This window comes from Schistocerca cancellata, chromosome 1, assembly GCF_023864275.1.
Source record: "Schistocerca cancellata isolate TAMUIC-IGC-003103 chromosome 1, iqSchCanc2.1, whole genome shotgun sequence".
Classification (NCBI taxonomy): domain Eukaryota; kingdom Metazoa; phylum Arthropoda; class Insecta; order Orthoptera; family Acrididae; genus Schistocerca; species Schistocerca cancellata.
Window position 1 is genome coordinate 325,508,473 of NC_064626.1, and position 27,569 is coordinate 325,536,041.

Below are 27,569 nucleotides of genomic sequence, written 5' to 3' on the forward strand. Positions count from 1 at the left end.
GCACTGCCTTCAGATTCCTCGGCCGAATTTCGGTCTGGTTGCTACTTTCTTCAAAGTTCCATTTTTATACTGCTTTTATAACGCTCCGGTTGTTTACGCCTTCATGTTTCTCGATTTTATGTAATAGGTCGTTCATTCTGGATCGGCAAAGAGCAGTGAGTGCTGCTTTAGAATCGATTTTATCATCTTAAATCTAAATGGGAACGGAAATACATAGTTCTGAAAATTTAACCACTATTGTTGGTGTTAGAACCATCCGCATATATATGCAGCGAATTATCGAAGAGGATTCCACTTCAGCCGCTGTTTATTGTCGTTTAAGTCCTTGTCTGGCATATATTTTTGGTTATCGCAACAAAGTCACTGAATACTTTTCCTGGAGTCGGATAGCGGTATTGAGCTGTTAAGGAAGATGCCCATGCTACACTGATTTTGAAATTCTAAACATACTCCGCACGTTAGGAAATGTCAATTAGATGGAAGAGTATGTTTTCACAAATGCTACTTACGTGTACGGTGATGCAGCAGTTACACACTGGGCATACCACTGTGCTAACATGAAAGTTTTGCAATAAAAATAGAAATTAAATAAAAATAAATTAAGGCAGCATAGGAGACAATTGTGTTTCGTAATAAAAGTAGAACTGAAACGAAAATAAAAATATATTAAGGCACTATAGGAGACCGCAGATACGGTTAATGGTACCACCCATAAACAAAGCAACCATCGAAGAGACCAATGTGTGACCGATTTATTTTTCTTCTTTTTCGCGAAACGTGGCAGTCCATAAGGAATTTCTACATCTGAATCGATACTCCGCAAGCCAACTGACGGTGTGTGGCGGAGGATAGCTCTGGTACCACTAACTGGTTTCATTTTCCCTATACATTAGCGAATGGGGCGAGGAAAGAATGATTGTCAGTAAACCTCTGTGTTAGTTGTAATTTCTTGAATTTTCTCGTTGTGGTCATTTTGTGAGACATATGTGGGAGGAAGTAATATTTTGTCAGACTCTTTCCTCAAAGTGCGCTCTCAAAATTTCAGTAGCAAAGTTTTCCGTAATGGACAAGGCCTATTTTGTAGTGTCTGCCACGGGGGTTTGTTGGGCATACGTAACGTTCTCGCGCCAGCTGAACGATCCCGTGCTAAAACGCGCCCCTCTTCTCGAATGTCTTCTATCTCTTTTATTAGTTCTATCTGGGTAGGGTCTCAGATTACTACCTCGTTGAATCAGCATAGAAATTTTCATGCGCTGTAACAATTTGGGAGGCATTGCTGAATAAATGATCTGGATTACGTCGATCAAGGGATTATGTTCTCCACAACATAGCTCCAAATCGTACTGCGTAGAAATTCGGACATTTCTGAACGAAAAAATCGGATAATATTTTTTCCGCACTTGTCACTGAACGGTTCTGCTTCTTTGCAGCCATTCCCTATTCCCTTGAGAGGCAATTTACCTTGCATAGAAACTTTTTTCTGTCACAGTGACTTGAAACCAAAATCACTGAATACGTGAATCAGTGTTTATGAAAACAAGAACTCCGAACTAACTGACTATTCAGCAGGGGAAGGTTGGTTCAGCCTGTTTCAAAGCTGTTTATAGTAGAGAGCGCGGCAAGAGAAATCGGCTCGTACTGCCCTCAACCCACGAGAAGTGAATTCTCTTCTCTATAAGACCCTCTCTTGTACTGTAGTTAACTTTCGCCCTCTAATACTAATTGCTCTATTGCTTACTTGTGAGAATACATCAGCCTTTACCATAAAAAACTACCATTTACACCCATGAGTGCCTTTATTTATCCATTGTCTTCTTACTGCAACACAAGTTCGTCTTTTTCGACTCTTCAGCCACCGGAAGAACAGCAGTTTACCAGGAAATTCTCAGTAATCTAGTCGACGTATTCCTTATGGAAGACGAGTTATTTACGCGGACGTTAATAGTAGCGTATCCAGGATGTGATGTAGGGAGAAGAGAGGTCGGATTCATAATGATTTCCTTGAAGGTAGAAAGGTGGAGGACACGTATTTGGCACAATACAAAATTCAAACCTACTGAAAAGCAGATACGTATTTCAAACACATTTACTTAAAGAAGAGAGTAAAGTTTGTATGTGATTTGTGAATATTATTTTGCTGCTAGGCGCGTAATATTCAGGTACACACTAGTAATTTCTAATTTAACATTTTCATTGGTTTTTTAGATTAGCTAACAAAAAGAAACTATTACAACACGGAGCTATCTCACATTATCAGCGGCAAGAAGAATAGCAGCGAAGGGCAGTACTGTGAGATATCATAAGAAATGCCTCTCGGTACACCCGTTTCTTCTTCAAGTGACTAACATCATTAACTTCCGGTCTTATTTCTACTATAGATGTTTCTCCAAAGAAGGTGTAATTACGACCAAAATAGCTACAAAAATTACTTACTGGCAGTAGTATTAATTGTGAAGACGTGTGGCTCCAACGGTTTGGTATATCTAACAGCAATAAGAAATTGAGGTTTTAATTTTAAGGACATAAATGGAGGTCTTTAGAGGCTCAGAAGCATCTTTTACCATAATGATAAAAATTGGTCAGGTACGAGTAACACTCGCGCTCTGAGGCCTCCGTACAACATTAACTACGTATATAGACAGTTCATCCATCCCGGGAATCGAGGGCCTCGATGATTTTTGCCTGTTATCTCCAGTGATATTGCTAAGCTATCGGCCCTGCGATGCCGGGAATTCCAAGGCCTTCGAGAGGGTCTTAATTTTAACTTTTAAGTCGGATAACATATGAAAAAAGAAAAATGTTTTGTGTGATATAATTACAGTTAACAGTTATGTAATTTTTTTGCTTTACTTGCCAAATGTCATGATTCTAGGTCAACGGAAAATACTTTGTAGGTTTTAATGAGAACTTTCGACTATCAAAATATGTGACATAAATGGCAGTACATTTTGATTTTACTGACTTAGAAGCTAAACTTTTCTACACCACCAATGGAGCGCCGGCCAGAGTGGCCGAGCGGTTCTAGGCGCTACAGCCTGGAACCGCGCGACCGCTACGGTCGCAGATTCGAATCCTGCCTCACTCGTGGATGTGTGTGATGTCCTTAGGTTAGTTAGGTTTAAGTAGTTCTAAACTCTAGGGTACTGATGACCTCAGAAGTTAAGTCCCATAGTGCTCAGAGCCATTTGAACCATTAGAACCAAGGGAACTTAGATAAATTTCCACTTCTTGTGTCTATATGTCCCTGAGAAAAACGGTTTTTAACAGTTGGACAGACAAGCGGTCGTGTAACTAAGAGATCCTGTAAGTGTTTTTACGGATTGAGGCACGCGACTCTAAGACTTGATTTATGACTTTAGTTGCATGTTTTCTTATTATATAGATCACGAAAGTAACGTAATTATAAGTCTAACGCGAACGTGATTGCGTAGAAGAAGAAATTCATTTTATTTAGCAATAACAAATTCTTCGTATGTATTATTCATTTTCACTGAGACGGTCTGTTTTAAAAACTGGACGAATAATTCCTAGCAAGCCTTGGCGACAAGTATTAGCAATAGAGCGTCGCTGAAAATTGCAGCACGTCGTTTGCCCACATGGCGCTCGGTCGTGTTCTAGTGCGCCGCTAGGGAGCTCCGCTAAAACCCATAATCAGAAGAAGCAGGCCGAGTATGTTTATTGCGATCATTAGCAGCGCCGCGCGCACAAGAAATGTAATTACTGGCGCACTTGTTCAACAACTTGCGCCGTTGCCGCTGCCTCCGCCGAGAGCTGTGACGTCATCTTGCCGCCCTGGCGAGACCACTTCCCCGCGGGCCACGCACCCTTAAAACAACTAACCGGGCTTATTTAGGGGGAGGCCCCAGGGAAGGGGTGGACACCATTGATGGGCGGTGGGTGGAGGGTGAGGGGCACGCGAACCGAAAGCGAGGAGGGGCAGAGTAATGAGATTAAATGCTTAATGGTGAAGGTTTAAAACGCAGATAAGAAAGGGAGACAGCGGCGGTGGGAAAGCGAAGAATGAGTGTGGTGGAGGAGGAGCGGCCGAGGGTCGATGTTGCGGAGGTTAGTGCGGACCTCAGCTGTATGATTACAAAATGGCGGCCCGCCGGTGGCCGCAGATAACGAAGCGCGTGCGTCACGCTTTCCCGGCAGTGGCGCTGAAAGGCCACTTTAAAGGGCAGCTACCTGCTGAGCTCGCTCCGACAGCGTACGCTGCATTTGTTTACTGTGTGGCTCAACTGATAAACGGGTAGGCCGACCTTACGCTAAGTGTCCACGCAGCGTACACCTCGAGAATGTTTCATTCGTGTAAATGAATGTAACACTACTGTAAGATCCACATGGACCAATGTTAACAACAAATATGAACATATTCAAAGCTGCTTACCACAAACGTGAAAGTTATTTTTTTATTTATCAGTCTAAAGATACACAAATACATTTAGACCCATTTCGACTTCTTAGTAAGCCAGAAAGCAACAACCGTTTTCAAACAACAGCCTAATTTGACAGATTTTTTTTTTCATAGTGGCTCGCTGTGCATTCTTGTGGCCATCAGCTAATAGTTAGCCAATCGCGAATCGCGTTTTCAGACGGGCGTCCTCTATCCGGCTCCTGGTATAAAATAGTTTCCGTATGCCAGTACTTAAGTAATTTTTACGTTTTCATTTTGAGAAGACTTTCTATCAAAGTCAGTTTCGTACTGGAAATGTTTCTAGTCTTCTATGTGCCTTGTCGTAGCTATACTAACATCTTCAATTTTTGTAGTCCTGTAGTCCTCAAAAATGGTTCAAATGGCTCTGAGCACTACGAGACTTAACATCTGAGGTTATCAGTCCCCTAGAACGTAGAACTACTTAAACCTAAGCACATCACACACATCCTTGCCCGAGGCAGGATTCGAACCTGCGACCGTAGCGGTCGCGCGGCTCCAGACTGATGTGCCTAAAACCGCTCGGCCACTCTGGCCAGCTCTGTAGTCCTTAGTTGTGTGTAATATTACTGTATACTACTGTATACTGATAATTTTTACTTTATGGACCGTCTGGCTACAACTGAATGAAACACAATTTTCGTGCCATATGTGTTTCACCTTTATTTTCGGGAAGGCATCTTCAGTGATAGTTTGCGTGGACGATTTTGTACAGATTACGCCCCTGTTGCATTTTTGGTGTTGTTTCTCTTCTTATAAATGCCAATTTGCGGTTTTTTCGCACATTTCCCAGCACTAGGAATTGAAAACTTGTTTTGATGTTCAGCTCCTAGTGCTGTGAAATGTTGGAAAAAACCGCAGATTGGCATTTATAAGAAGAGGAAGAAAACCAAAAATGCAGTGGAAGCGTAATATGTAGAAAATCGTCTACACAACCTGCCACTGAAGATGCCTTGCAGAAAATAAAGGCGAAACGCGTATGGCAAGAAAATTGTGTTTCATTCAGTTGTAGTCGAGGTCCATAAGGTAAAAATTATCAGTATACCGTTATATGTGACGTTTAATATTTGATGCTATTATGTGGTTGTCTGAAGCCTTCATTTGAACAGAGCACCAGAGATTACATTGTGATATCATCTCCCGACGTGTTCAGTTGATGGATCACTGTATAACGGAATCAGATGTGTACAGCTGTGTATAGGTGTTGATTTGATTTGTAATTAAGCTTTACACTATTATACTGTCACATTTTTCTTTCTTTCTAAACAGACTATCTCATAACGTCTTACCAAGAAGTCAAAACAGGTCACTACACGATGGTCACTATGTTCCCATCAACCAGTACACGTTGTCTGGAAATCATAAAAGAGTTCTGAGTAACCTCAATTGACAAAAACTCTGAGGAAGACAGTTAGTATCTCGCAGTAATCTACAAACAATTGGTGCTGTGAATGGAATATGCGAATATGTGATTTAAACCTCGATCAGGTGCGCCATTTTTCATAATACGAGCAGGCGAATGGAGTACTTTGTACACATGTACAGAATAACTGTCTTTATGTTCCAAAACGAAAAATATATGAGAGGAAAAACTTAAATGGTTCAAATGGCTCTGAGCACTATGCGACTTAACTTCTGAGGTCATCAGTCGCCTAGAACTTAGAACTAATTAAACCTAATTAACCTAAGGACAAAACACACATCAATGGCCAAGCGGTCGCTTGGTTCCAGTCTGTAGCGCCTAGAACCGCACGGCCACAGGGAAAACATACTTTAATTATAGTTTAACTAAACAACAATAACATAAGCTGACATAATATGCGCTAAACCACTGTTTAATTAAACAATACTAAAACAAAGTTTCATTATGTCACTTTGTTGCCACAGTTAGGTATTGCCCTGTATCAACGACCCAGTTGCATAGAGTCCTAGCCAACCGCTTATTCGATTATTGATTATCTTGTAGCCGGCCGAAGTGGCCGTACGGTTCTAGGCGCTACAGTCTGGAGCCGAGCGACCGCTACGGCCGCAGGCTCGAATCCTGCCTCGGGCATGGATGTGTATGATGTCCTTAGGTTAGTTAGGTTAGTTGTAAGTTCTAGGCGACTGATGGCCTCAGAAGTTAAGTCACATAGCGCTCAGAGCGATTGAAACCACTTTTTTTATTATCTTGTAGACAATCGCCTCATTCTGGGACTGTGCAGCTAGCTCGTAATCTGAGTCACTTTGTTGCACGGCACGTAAATATTTTCTTACCCACTTCGCTCTTCATTTTATATTACTGCTGCTCACTTGGACGTATAACATCACAATTTATCACTGTGTAGGCTAATTCAATAATGAAGGAATAGTTGTGGGCTCTCAGTTGTGGAACAACAATGCAACGGTGCAAAACAATTTCTTTTGTGGTTGGCGCACTTTATACGTAGTCCCACGTGGTTTTCCAAGCGATGAATTTGCTATAGTGAATGTAAAACATAGTAAGCACCTCAAATCAAGGTACTAATAACAAGGGCCTGTAGTATAACTGTAAATAATAAGGCATAACAATACTAAAATGGAAAACAAAAACGCTTTATGTAGCTAGTACTATTGTCTTTTCAAGATGCATCTTATACGTCATTATATTGTAAAGATAAACTAACTGAAGAGAAGAGATCCTATTGAACTGTAGAGCACTACAAGGACGTTGCAGGTTATAAGGATACATTGGGTTGTTTTCGAGTCACGTTTGGAAGAAAAGGGATCACAACTTGACCGAAAGAAGACATGGCTTGATTGGACAAATCATGAGGCAGTACTGAATCGTCAGTTTGGCAATGGAGGAAAACGTGGGGGTAAAAACTGGAGGAGGAGATCAAGGTAGGACTATTAAATGTAGCCTTAAATGAGTGTAGGTTGCGTCAGTGTTGTGGAGATGAATAGGCTTGCACAGGACAGAAGAGCTGCGTGAAACCAACCTTCGAACTAATGACCACAAAAACATCTGAGTAACTCACCGTTTGAAAGTGACCGAAGGTACGAACGTATTGTGACAACAAATACATTTGCATGCGAATGGAACTTTTAGTAAATCACACTGACAATAACAGTTACGTGTGACTAGTCTCGAAGAGGAAGAGCACGCTGGAGAAAAAATAAGAGAATATTCGTCAGCTTGGTAGTTATCCGTGCTCGAAAATGAGGATATAAGCAAGTATTCTACCACTGTGATATGATTTCTGGGGTTTCCTCAGAATTACTGAACAATGGCATGTATTTAAATTTTCGGAACAAGTAACCAATCATTTTTGTGTCTATTCCAGCTGTCTGTATACAGTACGATTTAGCAGGGTAGCTTGAGAGCATAAAAAACATATTAACAACAGGTAATGTATTGTGGTGCACGCATCTATATTCTGAGGCAACATTATATAGTAGTCTGTCAATGTAAGAATATCGGAAAACTTGGTTAACATGGACGCAGATTTCAATTTAAGCAAGGCTTCGGATCTGGCACTCAATTTATTACGATCAAGTCAGCAACCTCATCCGTCAAAACCGGAAAACGCCGAGGCAATTTGCTTTTCACCGACAACAGCACACACGCAGGAAAACCAATACACGTTAAGGGGGTAACCGAAGATGGAAGTCGATCTGTGCTGTAACTAGAGGCGCTACACCCACAATGAAAGATAGTGTGGCTGCAGTGGAGTTAAGATATGACACATTAAAACGGAATCGTCTACTCTGATAAAAATGCGATAACTTTCCTCTGTTTTGAAATGAAAGGAGTCTTAGAAATGAGACAGAACGATATATAAACTAACACAAACATTCTAGTGAACTACAGAAAATAAATATGTAGGCATGTTACTTAGTTCATCGCATTGAAATGCTAGAAATTCGATCGTAAATGTTAAAAAAACAAAAATCAGTTATACAATTTTATATAGATGATGCACGACCATATGCAGTGAACTCTGTATTATGGACCTGTACACTGAGGAACTAGATATTAAGCGAAGGAGGAATTTCAAAAAGGAAATTAAACCTCATGTAGAAGAAATGAAAGATTTAAGATTTGCTTACGACTTCAAAACTTGGACAGAGAAAGCGGACTATTCAAAACATCAGTTGGGCGGAGTGGATAGTGTCTTGAAAAACGCTGCAAGATGAATATCAACAAAACTAAAACAAAAGTGCTGAAATAGAATCGAATTAGATTCGAAATTAAGGCACTGAAGGTAGTACATAAATTTGGCTGCTGTTCGCATAGCAAAGTGACGACGACAGGAGCAAAGAGGATCTCCATCGTGCAGTCTCGCAATTTCAACAAAAAAACAGAAATTTCTTGAAAGCTAATGTAAAATCAAATGCGAAGAAAACTTATGTGTATGATTTTTCTGGAAATATACGGGAGTCAAATGGGGACGACAACGAATATGGACAAGAAGACAATAGAAACTTTTGAAATATCGGATAACTAATCACTAGGTACTGATTCGAATAGGAGAGAAAAGAACTTTATGGCATAACTTGATTGAGAGAAGGGATCAGCTGAGAGCAGACAGCCTTAGATATCGACGCATAGATAATTTTTTGAGGTAGGAGGTGTGCGCGTAAAAGTTGTACAGAAAGGTCAAAGATTGAGTGCTGAATACAGATTCAAATTGTTTTATGATACAGCAGTTGCATTGAGGGTAAGAGACTTGTACAAGGTAGGCTAGTGCGGAGATTTGCTTCAGATCATTCTCTGGTATGAATGCCACAACAAAAAACGCTACTAAGAAGTAAGATTGACCTGTGTAGTTTAAAGGCGATATTCAACAAGGTATCTTAAAAAGATAAATATGAAATTTACAACTGACAATGTAATTCTTATTAGTTCTTGATAGACTCAACACGAATTTTATTTAAACTAGGTTGGCTATCACGGCCGGCGTCTTTTTCCGTTAGACCTTCCGAGTTGTGAGTCCGTGGTCGACGTATACTACTCCCTGACGTTTCGTCTCCAACTGCGGGAGACAACTTCCGAGGCAAGCCGTTTTATCTCGAAAGATGTCTTCCGCGATTATAGACGAAACGTCAGGGAGGAGTTTTATACATCGACCACTGCCATTCAGCCTGGATGTTTTAACTGATGAATGAATTTTACTTGTGTATTTTCTTCCAATTAATATTGCAACTTGTTAAAATTATTTGTAGAGGGGACGTTCGACACTACAACAGCGAGCTGAATCGTTGCATTTGAATCAGCGTGCGATCACTGACAAATAATCTTACAGGACGTCAAGAAACACATTAAATGATTTGAGGAACATAATATTGAGCATAACTTTCAGTAGTGAAACGTGCACTACGTGATTAAAAGTAACAGGAGACTCTTATGTAATTGACGACTAAACCTACGTCTATATACATACTCCGCAAGTCACCGTAAGGTGTGTGGCGGAGGGTATCCTGTAACACTACTAGTCATTTCCTTTCCTGTTCCACTTGCAAATAGAGCGACGGAAAAACGACTGTCTATATGCCTTCGTACGAGCGATAAAGTCTGTTATCTTCGTGTTTCTTACGCGGAATGTACGTTGCCAGCAGTAAAATCGTTCTGCAGTCACTTAAAATTCCAGTTCTCTAAATTTTCTCAATAGTGTTCCTCGAAAAGAATGCCACCTTCCCTCCAGGAATTTCTATTTGAGGTCCCGAAGCATCTCCATAACACTTACGTGTTGTTCGATCCTAACTGTAACAAATCTGTCAGTCTGCCACTGTGTTGCTAGGATGTTTACCTTCAGTCGGAACTGGTTGTGATTCGAAACACTCGAGCGTTACCAAAGAGTAGTGCCCACTACTGTTGAATACACGGTCTCCTTTACATATGAACCACGCTTTCCTAAATTTTCCCAATATATCAATGTTGAATATGCGCCTTCCCTATTACCGTCCTTACGTACTCGTTCTATTTAATATTGCAATTCAACGTTATTTCTAGCAGTAAACTACTATTGATATTTGAACATTACGGGGTCTTTTTTCTTATTCATTTGCTTTAGCTTACATTTTTCTACGTTTAGAACAAGCTGTCATTCATCACTCCAACTAGAAATGTTGTTTAAGTCACCTTGTATCCGCCTGCAGTCACTCTTTGAAGACACCATCCCGTACAGCATAGCGACATCGGCAATTGATCGCAGACTGCTGCCCATTCTCTCCATCAGATCAGTTATGCGCATAGAGAACAAGAGCCGTCCTATCATAGGTCCCTGTGTCATTCCTGACGACACCCTTGTCTCTGGCGAACACTCACCGAAGAGAACAACGTACGAGGCTCTAGTATTTAAGAATAGTTCGAGCTGCTCGCATATCACGAGAGTCATACTCGCAAGTATAAGAGGAGTCGGGGTACATTGTGTTGTATGTACACAGGTACTAGTATCAGAATAGGTCGGCCAAAAGAGTTCAGTGACTTTGAACACTGGCTAGTCATTGGATGTCACCTGAATAACAGATACATCACGGACGTTTCAACCCTTCTAAAGCTGCCCAAATCGACTGTTGGTGATGTGACAGTGAAATGGAAAAACAAAGGAACAACCACAGATATGACGTGACGAGGCAGGATTCGTGTACAGACTAACAGAGACCATCGAGTATTGCGAAAGATGGTGATAAAAATCGTATGAAATTTGCGGAAGAAATTAGTCTTGATGTACAATGTGTTATCAGAAGTACAACCAGCACAACGATTCTGCGAAGGGAATAAAACGGTCGACCAGCTCCTCATGAGCTACACTTTTCTAAAGTAAGTGCTAAGCGAGTCTTGAGACGGTATACAGACCGAAGCCTCAGTAGATGACTGGAGACGGGTGATTTGAAGCGATGAAAGATGCTATGCGCTGTGATAACCCGATGGAAAGGTTGGATACTGACGAATGTCTGGAGTACGTTACCTGGAATCACGTGCAGTGCCATCAGTGAACAATTGGGCAGCTGGTGTTGCGGTAAAGGATATGTATTTCGCGGTAGGGCGTGGTACCACTGTTACCGTAAAGAATACATTAAATGTGGAAGGATATGATCACATTTTGCAGCATTATGTTCTGTGTACAACTGAGGAACAGTTCAGAGGCGATGACTGTATCAGCTGAACAATGCAGCCTGTTATAAAGCAGCGTCTGTGAGACAATGATGTGTGGCCAATAACAGTTATGATATGAACTGGACTGCGTAGAGTAACAAACTGAATCCAATGGAACTCCTTTATCAGGACATGTTATAACGTCTACTTCACTCCAGGAGCCAGTGTCCAACACCATTACCTTCTTTGATTTCGGATCTTGTGTAAGAACGGCCTTCCATTCCTCCACAGACATTCAGAAACAACATGGCAGGGTTCCCCAGCACAGGTCAAGCCGTCATAAAGGGGAAGGGTGGACGAACGACGTATGAATGTCTACTGATAAGCGTCCTGACACTTTCGATCAGATAGCATAGTTTTTCGTGGCGTACTGTAAGATTACAAAAGAATAGTTATTTTCTTCAGAATTATTATTCAGTCAATTCTATTAACAGTCCAATTTGTAAGAATGTTTGCTAACTGATACGGAATATTAACAATGTTAGCATCTCTACGGACTTAAAGTGATGGTAGACAAAGTACGAGCACTTTTATTTATTGTTCTTAACATATTTATTTCAAATGGTTCAAATGGCTCTGAGCACTATGGGACTTAACATCTGAGGTCATCAGTAGCCTAAAACTTAGAACTAATTAAACCTAACTAACCTAAGGACATCACACACATCCATGCCCGAGGCAGGATACGAACCTGCGACCGTACCTAACACACATGCTGGCTACAGATGCTAAGCGTTTCGGAGCAAACTCGAAGTTTCTCAAGCCAGGACTACTCTCTTCTGAAATGCTTCGAGTGGCGTTCGAAAGAAGGCAGCTGTATTTGAAAATAAAAAACAGAAAAATAATTCCTTCACTAAGCCATAACATTAAAATGTTACCAACAGATTCTAAAAAGCTGACCCTACGGTCATAACGATCTCTAAAATGTTGACTCAAAGTTTGTGTCAGTGTATACCGGATGGTCAAATGAAGACGAGAAAGATGGAGAAAAGGGACTGAGCTTCATTATTTTAAAATTAGTCGCCATAACTGTTAATCCATTTATGTAACTGCAGGACAAGACGGTCAGTGTCTTCATGGAAAATGTTTGCGGCTGCCTACGGAGACCCGATTGTACCCGTACGTGCATTTCCTCTTCCGGAGGAAATCGACGACCGTGAATGTCTTCCTTCAGGGCTCTAAAAATATGGAAACTGCGTGGGGAGATATCGGAACTGTACAGAAGAGGTATAAGGGCTTCCCAGCGAAACATCTGCAACGTAGTCGAAATAATCTTTGGAAAATGCGGACCCATTTCCACAGTTTTGGAGCCTGAAGGAAATATTCGCGACCGTCGATTTGCTTCGGATGAAGATGTACACGCCTGTATACTATCATAGTTCCGAAGGCAAACGCAAACGATTTTCAGTGAAGGCTTTAACCTACGTGGTTCACAGTTGCCTAAATATACAATCACTTACGTTGATTACTTTTGAAACAATGAACACTTTACTGAATTTTTTCCATATGTCTCGTTTTCGTTTAACTTTCCTTTATACATTATGTTTCGGATGTCAAAATAACGCCAGGCAGTCTGCATCAGATAAAACCTGTTGAGGTCATCTGTAACTTCTAATTTGTCGATTAAATCCCATAAGAATTAGAGCCTATATAGCCGGGGAATATTCCTCCCATGGTAAAAGTGGCATACAGTTGTTCCTGGGAAGGCTTCATATTTCCACTAACGAAGGTGTTTATTGTTTATTTCACCTTGTATTTCACCACATACGACATTTTATACGCTATCTTCAACACTTTTGTTCTTAGTGAATGGTGTCGCTCACAGATTATTAGATGACTAGATGGCTAGATTACAAAGAGCACATCTGACACAGCGCCGTTACATTTCGAACGAATATATCACATTTTCCCGGCATCAGTGATTTACTACGTGAAAGGACGCTAGATGAAACGAGGGTGTATCCGGGGAAGGAAAGAAATAAATTTCCAATGAGATAAAATGACGTGCTTTGCTCCACAGATGACATAACTGCTTGAAAAGAGGTATCATCAAGTGAATAACTATCTGCTCAGGGGCTGAGTCGATATTACATAGATATTAACTGTGATCCAGTACTGTATAAAGATCAAACATAACTCTGGTCAAAGCCAGAAAGCCTGCCGCAACCTTAAAGAATAAGTAGCGACTTCATGGAGTTGAAGAATTAATCTGTTTAAGATGTGGAGTAATAGATGTTACTAGAAGAAAAAAGAGAATCTTAAACAGAGTCCACCAATAAAAAAGAAGCATTAGATAGTACAAGAAAGCTATTAACCTGAAATAAATTCAGTGATGGCTTCCGCTTGGAGTTTTCTACTTTGCAGCAGCAGCTAAATGAACTGAAACATTGAGGACAGCCCTATAAGTGGATTCATTCACTAATTAAGATTTTTTGAGTTACTTGAAAAGTACTATAACCACAGGGGTTGCTAGTTGGTGTATTTTGTAAAGTGATTACTCACTACTATCGTACATACGTCCATGTTAAGAACTGTTGGGCCAAAGAGGAACAAAAGTAGACATGTAGTACAGCTCGAGAAAAAGACAAGAAGAGTAAGTTTTGCTCCTTCAGTGAAAGCGTCGAAGTTAAAAAAGTGAGGGAAGAATAGAATTCACTAAAGGGCTGAGCAAAAGCTCATCCACGTATTACGGAACACGTATTGTTTACTAAAATCTGAAAGACAAAGGCCGCAAACCTCTCTATTGGTTGATTCCATAACAAACAAGGGCATAATCAAATGAAATACATTTGTCGATAGTCTCTTGCTACATTCATCATATTTTGTTCTCAAGAAATGCTAGGAAACGGCACCGAATTTTTTTAAGTTTATACATTCTTGTCTTCTGTGTAACTGTTCGCTTGTTAATAAAGGACTCAAATGTATTCTGACATAAATTACAGAAAATATCCGTAGGTTAGAATTAATTCTATCCTTTCTATTGACATCTGGCACTGGATATCTGAGAACTGGGACAAAAAGTTGATACTATTTTTTCATAAATAATGCATAAATTTCTGCAACACATTGTATTTAACAAGATGCTGAGAAAGTTACGAAGATTTTCCTGAAACGAAGTGACAACATATCAGTGAACCATTGGCTAAAAATAAAGCTTTATTTAGTGTAGGGCCTAATATTAAGTTACCAAAACGTATATTAAGACGAACCATGTAAGAGTTTCGTGCAAAGCATTTCACCCACCAAATAAAATTACAGTATAGTTCGTCTTAGCTGTTACCGTTATTTCAGAAGAGAGGAAAGCACAGTACAGAAAATAAAATCACTAGAACCAAAGGTGTTCATTACAAACTCATGTACGAAATACTTACTGTTTCATACAAATTTCTGGGTCATTCTGTTAGGTTAAACTATATAAGCGCAGAAACACAGGACAAAAATTTACGGTGAAACATTACTTTCTGACTATCAGCAAATTTTCTGCATTAGACCAGACAGTGCCTATCAATTTTTGGTCCCGTCCATTCTCAATGTAGTAAGAGCTGACTGGTTGAAGATATTTCTTGAATATCATGATTCGGAAAGCGCTATATCAAAATTTTAATTGCTAAATCTCTCCAAATATTAATTTTAATACGTCACTTGACATTTTACATGATCAATCACGTCTGCTGATTTAGATAAAGCAGTTCAGCATACCATGGCAGCAACTGGTAAATTTAACTAATTCATGAATCTGTACATTTAAAACCCTTCAGCGATACTGCACAGAAGGAATGTGAAACATCTATTGGCTAGTCCCGTTGTTTGGCCAGAATAGTTTCCTCACATCTTTCTATATTTTGTTCAGCTTCCGATATGATAGAACAAGAAAAATTTATCTACAAATACGCACCTTAGAAAAATGAAAAAAAAATTGTGAGAGAGTATGAAAGTCGAATTGCCTAAATTTCGTACCACAGAATATTTCTGAGCAGAGGAAAACGATTGAATATACTTATTATGTGAAGGTAATATAATTTTCTTTCGGAATACTCTTTCTGTGAAATATAGCAAGGAGTTCATGTATGTCGTATCGACTATCAACTGCTATACCTTGTGTCGTGATGAAATTTACGTGAAAGTTAGGGGCAAAACATTACAGCTAACCGGTTTATTCGGCATTAATCCCTTGAACTGTATTTTTTTTAAGAAAAAAGAAAATGTAGAGTTCCTACGTCGGAGTCAGGAAGGCATGAAAATCATGCCGATACCAATAACTTTATAAATGATATATTAGATACAAAGGTATCTTCAGGAGTGCCATACAGAAGTGTAACAGGAGCGCTGTTATTTTCTACATACACAAATGACCTGGCGCACCAGGTACGCAGCAGTCTGCGGTTCTTTGCTGGTGATGCTGTCGTATATGGGGAAGTGTCGTTGTTGAGTGACTGTAGGAGGACATAGTACGACTTAGACAAAATTTCTAGTCGGTGTGATGAATAGCAACTAGCTCTAAATGCAGAAAAATCTACGGTAATGGAGATGAGTAGGAGAAACAAACCCACAGTGTCCGAGTACGGCGTTAGTAGTGGGCTGTTTCACCATGTCCAGTCTATTAAATATGAAATGGAATAAGCATGGTAGGACTGTGGCAGGGGAGGCGGATGGTCGCCTTCGGTTTATTGGGAAAATTTTAGGGAAAGTGTGGTTCATCGGTAAAGGAGATCGAATAAGGGACAACAGTATGACCCATGTTGGGTACTGTTGGATCCGCAACAGTTCGAATTATAGGAAGATACCGAAGCGGTTCAGAGCCGTGTTGGTACGAGGGTAACCCCAAAAGTAAGGTCTCCTATTTTTCATAAGTACATAGACCTGTTTATTTCTACAGTGGTTTACATCAGTCTACAGCTTGAACGTTTAGCTATTTTGCGACATAATCACCATTTCAGTCGTTGCATTTTTGTAGGCGCTGTGGCAGTTTTTGTATCCCCATGTCATACCAGCTCGCCGCCATGCTGTTCAGAAAGTTATGAACCTCTTCTTTCACCTATTCGTCGGAGATGAACCGCTATGACCACAATTAATGCTGACAGGTACTGTGAGACTGAAAAAACTCAGACGGGGAATTCAGAACAGGAGAAGAGGAATACTGAGCAAGGGCGTACACATTCTCCATGACAACGATCGCCCACACATCGCTCAGCGAACCATTGCTCTCCTGCAACAGTTTCAGTGGAACATAATCACCTACCCATCCTATAGTCCTTACTTGGCGCCAAGTGACTATCACCTGTCCCCTAGGTTAAAAGAACATTTGGCCGGAAAGCGATTCAGCACACAAAGACTGCCAAAGCGTCTACAAAAATGCATCGAAAGAAATGGTGATTATGTCGAAAAATAGCTAAATGTTCAAGCTGTAAAGTGATGTAAACCATTGTAGAAATAATCAGGTATATGTACTTATAAAAAATAGGAGACCTTACTTTTGGGATTACCCTCGTATAAGTGTTACCGGCAGTTTCGAACAACAGGCAGTTATAACGGAGATGCTTCTGGAACTGTAATGGGAATCCCTGGACGTAACGCGACGTTCTTTTTGAGAAGCACTATTGAGAAAATTTAGAGAATCTACATTTGAGGCTGACTGCAGAACGATTTTGCTGCCGCCAAACTCAATTTCGCTTGAGGACCACAAAGATAATATTAGAGAGATTAGAGGTCGTAAAGGGGCATACAGACAGTCGTTTTCCCCTCGCTGTATTTGCAAGTGGAACAGGAAAGGAAATGGCTAATAATGGTACAGGGTACTCTCCGCTACGCCCCATGTGGTGGCTTGGGGAGAATGTATATAGATGTAGATACAGATGTAGATGTACCTGTGACTGATTAATAAAATACAGCACTATCTCAGCATTACACGTACAATATATGTTATCCATCAAATCGAAATTCTTCTGTCGCTTGTGCCATAAGCGAAACTTCAGAGAACATATCGCATAAAAATGTCTTCAGCCATACAGTTTATGCCTAGAGTGGGGAAGAACGTGTATTAAACGAATTCCAGGTTTCTACTATAAATGTGGAATTATACATTCAGACCCATCTGAGTGTAGAGTAAATGCAGATGCTTCTTCCTTTTGACAGAAAGTTCAGATAAACCACTACGAACGTTTGACCTCGGCGTCACCAGAACGTTAAACCTTATTATCCTGCTTTTCATTTCTATGAGTATAAATAGTATCCGGAACAGATTCTAAAGTCCTGTGTTTATTGCTAGGTTAGATCTCTTATGAAACACCACAGTTTTTTCACCAATAAACGAATGCTGGTTCCAGACCGACACCATGTAGGTCTCTGGCGTAGGTAAATTTCAAGCACCTTCCTATCATGATCAATCAGTACAGACTTATATACATATAGGATAAAGATCAATGTTTAATTCATCTTTATGTGTTGTTATTGAAATCTAGTGTATTATTCATTAATGATTCAAAATCTATCAATTTAATGCATGAATTGAACGCACGCAGTACAATATACCATGTGGGTTAGATATCAAGTAATGTTAATAACATTCATTTTAAGTTAAAAATGTAATGCATCTCGTTACTGATTTTCAGACGCTCTACTTCCAGAGTAAGAATAGCAAGCGAATGCAAGTTTCATTGGTCTGAATTAAAAATTATTCATCGGTAGCTGTGTTTCCACTTTACACCGATTTATTGTTTAAATATTGTGCCTATCTAAACATAAGAGTATATTTAAGTACCGCGTAAAGAGAAAACGGTATTAGTTAGTTTCACAGAGTCTCTCGTGGAACGTATATACATATTCTTAGCATGTATTTAGGACATGCAGTACCCCTCACGTTTTAGTCTATGTGTTGTACAGGGTAGCTTCGAAATGTGAATTATTAGTGAAATTAATGTTGTATATTTTGATATTTGTAATAAACTATTCGATGCATGTTTATTGCAATTATTTCTCTGTTAGAAATTTTTCTAAAATAAATAAAGTAGTAGATGTATCATTTTGTTGCTTTTTACGATTCTGCCTCATTTCAAAAATATATTATCATTCTTTACCTCGTTCCAAGACAGTGAAATTTGTTAGAGGAAATAAAGTATGGAATAAACAAATAGAAACTCAAAACCACGGCAACTGCTGAATTAATCGGTTAACTTAATCGGAGAGGAAACATAATTTTTCAGATAAGTGTTTTTATCGTTCGAAAGTAAGCATCCCTGAGTTTCTACGTACCTTTAGCCTTGCTGGAGGCGTCCTGTGTGGTTCATGTCAGGGATCAGACTCTGAACATAGCTATGGCTACGTCTTGATAAAAATTCCCAGTGACTGCATGATTCCATCGACTTTTTAATTTATTAAAGCATCCTCTGTGACTCGTAGCAGCCTTTATTCCAACTTCGTCAGTACTTCCTGAGTCTACCGCTTCACTTTATCTATCTCGGACACGTTTTAATCCACGATCGCTAGTTTCAGGATTGTATTTATCATCAGTATTAATTAAAGTTAATTGTTTTACTCTGTGTGATAAACATAGATGAGAAATTTAATACTTAATAATGATTTGGTTTTCAAATGCTATTTAAAATTTCTGGTAATGAAGTCAGCAACAGAACAGACTTTTTTCGTGACGTTTCAGAACTCGAGAATGTTTCAAAACTGCAGCGAGGCTATTAAACGTTGCAAAAGAAGAACCAGCACTAATCAGAATGTTGTTGTTGTTGTGAAACTGCACAATCAGCCAATGCACGCATTCAGTGGCTCTGAAGGTGGTAATGGAGATCATATTGTTCCTGGCAGGTAGTCCAACAGATTCCAGGGATTCTGCTGTTTATGGCCACATTGTGATGCCTCGGTTGTTTTCTGTAACGAACTCTGTGCCTTTTTTACCGTCTTCTCTGCATTCAATACTTTTTACATTCAGAAAATTGCATGACAGGATCTTCGAGGAACTGCAGATGTTCTACTGCAGTGTCATTTATAGGTGTTTATGCAATGACTAATTCAGAATTATCGAGGAAAAGGATATGACCATGTGTCTGCAGAGACATAAAAAGAGAACGTCTAAAGTTTTACAGTAAACTTTAAAAATGCCGTATTCCGTACGATGAATTTACTGGGTACAGCTCATGGACTTTCGATCACGTGAGCTTCCTCTGACACTTTCCACCAATTAACAGCAGATTATATTTCCTCCTTATTCTCGACGTTCTACATTTGATTTAATAAAATAATGTAAAAAGATAAGTGATTATGGGATAATGATATTTTATCTTCTGTTTACATTTGTCAATATGTCAATAATCAGGACACGATACCTGCACGCATATAGCTTTGCAGATTAATATCTGCACATATGTTCAACTGTTTTCTCGTCACTGGAGTCGCATTCGGGAGGACGACGGTTCAAACCTGCGTCCGACCATTCAGGTTTAGGTTTTCCGTGATTTCTCTAAATCGCTCCAGACATATGCTGGGACGATTCTTTTGAAAGGCCACGGCCAATGTCTTTCCCCGTCCTTGACACAATCCGATCTTGTGCTCCGTCTCTAATGACCTCGATGTCGAAGGGATGTTCAAGCCAATCTTCCTTCCTTCCTTTTGTTTTCATGACTATCTATTCAATCATTAACGTTTCCATTTGCGAATATTTTCGGTCATACTATAAGAGATTTGTGATTTAAACATGAGTTAAAAGATTTTACGTGCCAATATATATGTGATTGGTACAACACCGTACCAGTTACATTTTAAATGTGTGCTAAAGGAGAAACATGACTGCATTTTGTGCAAAAAATTAGACGGAGATAGTTTATTTTCTGACGATGAAATTTTTGGCTTCTGTCTGCAGTTAATACTAGAAGTATTTAACGATCTAACTACCGAGAAACATTCATCTTCTGATGTGGTTCGCAATCCACGTAATCTCTGCTGTACTTGTGAACTATAATGTAATGTGTTGCCTTCAGTTGCTATGTTCGAACGATCTGGACGAAAATATCTGTGCACGCAGAAAATGTATCTGGAAAAATGTACAGGATCATTACATGCCTCTTCTACGATTGCTAGAACCCCCTTCAGATTTAAAACAATATCGCTGGACCACTCGAATACAGCCGACATATTGACGAACGCACTGATTGCAGTGTGTACTGGTAAAAAGTAACTCGTATCTTACAAATTTCATCAGATTTTCTGTTATATATACCACAAACGATAATCGAAAGAATAATTCTTGTGCAACATATTTTCCGTTTAAGTGGTCACGTCGCCATGTTGCTTTGCAGACCATTGATTCAGCGAATGTCGCGTGTTGCCTTCGTCAGGATACTCCGCATATTACTGGATAAATTCCGGATCCCTATCATACAAATTGTAATTTTTTTCCTGCAATGTAAGACCAGATCGCAGCATTGGAGCAGCAGAAAATAAGGCAAAAAATGTTGGTAACGTGGTAAAATGCACGTAGAAGCTTCCTTGCAGGCCGCAACGGTCACGAAAGGCTACGATCGGGTGTATTTTATCGTTGTTTGTTTAAAAATTTCACTCATAATTTAGTGTTAAGAAAGTATAAAGTAAAATTCTAAATTCATGTAAATACATAGCAAGCAAACATTTAATTTTCTGTAAATAATGTGGTATTATTCGAACCTAAATATCAGTAAAAACATACAGGGAGAGGAATCATACAAAAAGAAAAGAAAATTCAATGCACAGTGCCAATATGTAGCAAGTATGTGTTATTTAATTAGAGAAAATGATGCTAGAACTGTCTGCTGTTCTGCTCTGTTCTGTCACTGGACAGATAAGAAGTAGTCGACATTTTTCTCAACATTCGCTTACTATTTCACATCAGACATTTATTCCTGTTAGCCCAAGAAAGAAAAAAAAATGAAGGTAATAAAAGACATATGGAAAGAGACAGGAATGCTCAATAATTATAAATAAAGACGATAAGAAAAAATCATCAGCTGAAAAGCAAGAGCTGAAGTGCTGACAAAAATGTCATCGTTTTCTTATAATCAAGAAAATAGCTTCGCAAGAAAATCTCTCTCGTACAATCATGAAATAGTGTAAGAGACCGAACGAAATCCGAAGTAACAACTAACGTGATGTATGTGAAACATACTTATTTTACAGGTGCAGTGAAACCTAGAAAGATGATCCGTATCAGAAAATATGTCAAGTGTTCGCGTGCAGTGCTACGTTTTTAACTCTTCTTAATAGGCACAGAAAAACAAATCTCTTAGAAACATAGAATTAAAAGTTTACCTCTTCTATTAACTTGTTAATGCTAATCTATTCTGTGCAAGCCTCTTCATCTCCTCATAGCTGCGTAAACCTACTCCATCTGTACTTGCTTACAGTACTCAAGTCCTGGTCCTCCTCGACAGATTTTACTCCGCACATTTCCCTCCATTACTCAACCGACTTTTTTCCCCCTCATTGGTTGTTCGATATAGACTTCTAATTTTCAACGTTCTACTATGACACCACTTTTCGAAAGCCTCTATCTTCTTCTTGCCTGATTTGTCTATCTATCATGTTTCAGTTCCATTCAAGTCTACACTGCAGACAATACCTTCAGAAAAGACATTACTCTTCTCAGAAATTTAAAACTTTTAATGTACATTCTCAAATATGCCTCCACGCTATATATATATATATATATATATATATATATATATATATATATATATATATATATATATATATATATATATAACATTGCAGCATTTTCTGTAATACACTGAAATTCTCCCCCCAAAGTTACTCAAATTTAGCACTCAGTTCATTTCCATCTAGACTATTTGAAACAGCATTAATTCAAGGTAGCACACGCAACATATCGCAAAGATTTATTTCTATGTGGTTGGACAGAATTTAATTTTCAAGTGTTGATTACCAATATTGTATGGAACAACGTACTGAAATGATTAGTATCCTAGTAGTTCAGGTACGTCATACTTTAAGTTCCAAGAAGTAGCGTACGTACTGTAAATCAGATATATTTGAAGGAGAATTCTGCTCCACAACTATATACACGTCGCAGGTTTGAATAGGCTTTTTATATTCATCTTCATCCCGAAATAGTCTAATCTTTATCTTTACATATTACCGATTATATTCAAGACTGACTATGCAAAACATGAGGTGCCTAAGCATAATAATGCTTCCAAGACGAACATATCCTTCATAGCGAAGGCAACATAGTTATAACGGCTCTCTAACTAGTGTATCACAGAGAAATTACCCAAAATATTCGTGGTGTAAATATTCATATGTTTCTGTAAAATTGTACGACCTAGGCAGGTATAGTGTTACGCAAAGCATTAATGTATATCAGTAAATGCGGTTACTTCAAAACCAGTGTGTAGATTAATCGAGGAGTGTGGTTTCAGTCCAAAATTAAAATCTTATTTATTTTTCTCAGAAGCAAATAAACTGCCAGTTTGGAGCTTCCGTGAAGGTGTTACGTAACGAAGATCAATGAAACCACAGGCTGCCTATAAATGATTTTGTACGGACAGCTATTTTAGTTCTATCATTTATCAGCTGAGAACAGAAACAAAGTCTAAATAAGAATATTTAATAATAAATTTTATTCCTCTATTAGGATTAAAAAACACAGAAAATCATCTTTGTTTTCAATTTGGAACTTCTGAAACTTATGCTAATTTATGTTCTCGACATACTTATGACGACGTGGACTCCTATCTCGGCTGATTATGCTACTGTACAATATGAATGTTCGTTCAGATACATTCATTCTTGATGATCGGCCAAAATCCTCCCCAAACTGTAGGGAATATTATAGCAGACATTGTGGTAGAAGGTGAGTTCCATGGCTACTGAGCTTTTAGTTCGTTATAAGTAGACGGCAACTTGTTGTTCGTTAAACACACTTGTTGCTGAAATGTCAAATAGTGCCACAAGTTGAAAAGTCACCACATGAAATATACTGAAATTCTAAAAATTTTCGCCTAACGCCTGAACGGTTTTGGAGCCCGACCACTACAATGATGACCTGTTTAAATAGCGCTAAGAAACTTAGCTTGTAGTTGTTTCCGTGTTATGATATGTGGCCAATGTCTGCTAAACAATGATTTAATTTTAAATAAAGTAGCTTCATTATATGCAGTAGCAGAGAGGCACATAATAATCTCTCAAAAAATTCATTCCAATTATTATGCCGTCAGGAATTTTGTCTATACGGATGATGAGAGGCTGATGCTTATAATACCTATTGTGCTCAACAGAAATTAACCAAATCGTTAAATATAACCCACTGTTATTTTAGGGTTATGCTACTTCGCAAGAAACGTAAAAATTCCTCATATACACTAGTTTCCAAAATTGCGCAGAGGATAGGCTAGCTATGCCCTGACACGTACAGTCGATTAAGTTGAAATACTGGCCCATATTTTAGCAAATAATCAATGAAAACTACATGTACTGGAGGTACACGAGGAACGAATCTCTAATCATACGCGTAAATTTCTGTGTATTGAACTGTTTGTTTCAGTAATACCAGAAGTTTGGAAACTAGCTCCTTGTATAAGATTCGTGTAATAAAATGGGTTAGGTACGTGAACTGACATAAAACTTAAGATTAATGCATGACGGTTTATTTTCAAGTTTCTACTAGAATTGCGGCGGCTAATATAGTGTCTCCTACACGTCCTCCAAGCAGCCTACAGTAAACCACGACATGGAGAAAAGGCTTAGAAATCACAACACTAAAGGTTTGGGCAAAAAGCCAGACGAATGCATGAACCGTACGAATGGTACGTCCGAATATTTTCACGTACTATTGAATACCGTTGATAGTAACAAGTCAGGAAGTCTATTTTTTTCTTTTTTTTTGTATAACAACACGACGCTGCTTGTAGTATTGTGGTGTCGCTGCTGTTGTAGGTTAAAAACTCTCACTCGTGCACTGTCTTTCTAACACAATATTTTCGCGAGGGCTCTCATTGTCATCTTCATCAGCGGTTACATTACACCGTAATTTCAGATTCGTGAAAATTTAATTACTATTATTTATGACAGCGCTGCACAACAGTGAAACCAAATCTTAATATTCAATGGAACAGGACACCAGTGACGGAAAGCTATTATTTTATTAATACAGTGAAAGTCTCTCGTCATACATTTTCCCCTACGGGGCAACAGTTATTAAATTATTTCAGCTTTTCACAAGTTTTAGGAATACTACCACTCATATTGCAACAAAGTTTACGAGCAAATAAATTATGCCTGTTCATCAGTAAGACACTGAGCAGATCGCATGAACCCGTCTTACGGGAAATAATGCAATGATGAAGGAAACAGACAGCAGAAGGGAGAATGTATTTATTTAATTTTTTTTTAATAAAGTGATTCTCACCATAGATTTGTTCCTCTAGTGACCGCGCATTTCATTGCAATTTTATGGACATTTAATCCAATGTTACTATTACGAGTGACAACGAGAAACCAACAACCTGTTAGCAACGGCTACTTTCCAGTATGTCAGGCACTAACTGCATTTAGAGTAAACAGATGGAAAGGAGGAGATCAAATGTGGAAGAAATGCGGGGGCAGTATTTAAATACCATTGGAAAAGGAGCAGCGCTTGTTCTCGGCACTAAGCGAGCGTGGCGACGTGAGTTGCGGGTAGCGCAGCGTCAGGGGCAGGGGCCGCCGCTGGCCGCTGTACGGAACGCATTGAGATACTCACTGTGGCTGGTGACGGTCTCGAGCGGCCGGAAGCTGTTGGTGGGCGGGGGGCTGGGGGGCGCTACGGCCGCCTCGGTGGGGCTGTTGGGCCCCGGCGGCTCGCCGCTGGCGTCGCGCTGCTGGTGGTGCGGGGGCGGCAGAGCCCAGCCGCCGGCCGAGCCGCCCCCGCCGCCTCCGGACCGGCCGGAGCCGGCGCCCGCCCCCTGGTACTTGTTGCACGCCTTCTTCACCATGTAGCAGCGCGGCATCTTGCTCGGGCGGCTGCCTCTGTCGCGCACTCGACGGTTCGCTCCTCCCTCCTCTTCGTCAGCGCGGGAGTTCCGTCTAATCCTTCTCTCGAGAAGCCGCACGTCCGTTTCAGGGACTCCCGGTTGGAATTATCGCGGAATTCATACTCGGATACAGAAAATGATCAAAATACTCTTCTCTGCTCTCTACTCTTCCAATAAACTCTCTAAAATATTTTGTATCATCTAATATAAACGACTAAATATCAATATGCGTGTCGAAATATAATTAGCTTCTCTTCTAATTGTATTCAAATCTGAGACTTTAAATATTGCTTTCGTTGTCTTGAAGGTACATTAATTGTATCCCAGTAGTCGAAGAAACTGACCCTCCTTTCAAAATATTGCTTGAGGTTGTGTATATCGTTAGGCGTCAGACGTGACAGGAGAGAGAGATATCGACAGTTATTGTACACAGTTGGGAGTAAATACGACGTACAGACAAAGATACACAGTCAGAAGCGATAGCGTTCAGTTAACAGTAGCACTGAAATCGGAGTACCAGCAGCAGTGAGAGAAATCGGAAGAAAGTCAGAAGTGCTGCTCCTGAGAGAGAAAAGAGAGAAAGCTTAAAGTGGGAGCGAACCGAAGAGCTGGCTCGGGCGGCGTCAAGACGGGAAGCGCATGGGACCTACCTTGTGTACACGAATGCAACAAGTTGCATCGCCGCCAACTTTGGAAAACCACCGCACACGCATACACTCCAGCAAATATCGCGCCGTCCAACGACTCCGCACCGGGGACCGAATACAGCACACGAGCTCACACTCCTACCGTCGGACGGCTCGGAGATTTCAAACCGTAAGTAGCGTAATACCAAATGTGGCGCAGAGACGTGAAGGAATCCCTTCGGAGAAAGCACATATCTTGGACAAATCTGTATTGCGAGGTAAAACGAAACAGGTGGCTCGCCACACCGGATTTCTGCGCAACTCCGAGGTCGCCCGATTCTGGCTAGCGCTCGTCCCTTCCTCTTTAAAATGTCTCCCGCACTGTAGCGAACAATCGAAACGACGAAGCTCGAAGCACCGCCCTCATTTCACATAGCGTCTCTCATATTTCTTTCTCTTCTTCTTGCCGTTGTTCCTCGGTTCTACTGCGCACGAGAGTGGCAACATGAAACGTTCCCGTCGCGCCGCGAGACAGCTTTCAGGTTTCGTCGGTACCCGGCATCACATAGGTGGGAGAGCAGACCGAAACCGTTCACTGTGATGCAGTTGGAGCTTTTCCATCCGAAACGGCCACACGACTCGGCGATCGGAGAGTACGGGGCGCGCGCAGCGGTCGAGGGAGTGGCTCGCGGAGCGGCGGCTCGAAGGGGACGATGCTGACGGTGGCTGGCTTCTGATGTCGGGGGACCTGTGGCCGCGAAGGAACGGCCGTGGTCGAGGCTGGCCACCGACCGTCGCTGGTGCTGACACCTGTTAGCTGGCGCAACAATTGGTCTCGGCGGTGGCCGGCTGTGCCGCAGCACCAGCAGCAGCAGCAGCAGCAGCAACAGCAACAGCAGCAACAGCAGCGATGGCGAGTGGTGCGGCGGTAGAGGCGGCACACGCGCGCGCACACGAGAACAGGGAGAGAGAGTGTGTGTGCGTCAGTCAACGAGGGCAGGGACGGCTACATGGCGAGTTGCGTGTTCGCTTGGCGTCGGCGGCTCGGATTGACTGGTGCGGCTGGCGCGCGACATCCAGCTCGGCCGGCTCACATGTCGGCTCCGCGCGTGCCCCGGCCGGCGCGGCGCCCCTCTGCGCATGCGCCGCCGGCGCTACCCCCGCAGCGCGCTGGCGCCGCGGCGCTACACTCGCGCCCGCCGATCGATTCTCGCCGCCGTATCTGGCAACACCTGTTACCGCGCGCGCTGGCCGGCGAGCCTCGCCTATCGACCGACGCCGCCCGACGACGACGCCGACGCCGCCGACGCCATCCCCCCAGCGCTCCTCGTCCGCCCCTTCCCCCTCTCACTCTTCTACAAACACACGGCGCAGTGTAAATC

The 27,569-nt window shown here is 40.7% G+C and overlaps 1 protein-coding gene across 1 annotated transcript in view; it reads right to left on the reverse strand.

Annotated features, from left to right (window-relative positions):
• LOC126174413 (transcriptional repressor scratch 2-like) overlaps positions 1-25,537 on the reverse strand; it is a 397,276-nt gene extending 371,739 nt beyond the window's left edge. Inside the window, exons 1-2 of the mRNA XM_049921037.1 lie at positions 25,490-25,537; positions 25,291-25,408 (exon numbers count right to left, since the gene is read on the reverse strand). Coding sequence (XP_049776994.1) covers positions 25,291-25,408; positions 25,490-25,537 — 166 coding nt within the window. The remainder of the gene's footprint in view (positions 1-25,290; positions 25,409-25,489) is intronic.
• Between the last annotated feature and the right edge of the window lie 2,032 nt (positions 25,538-27,569).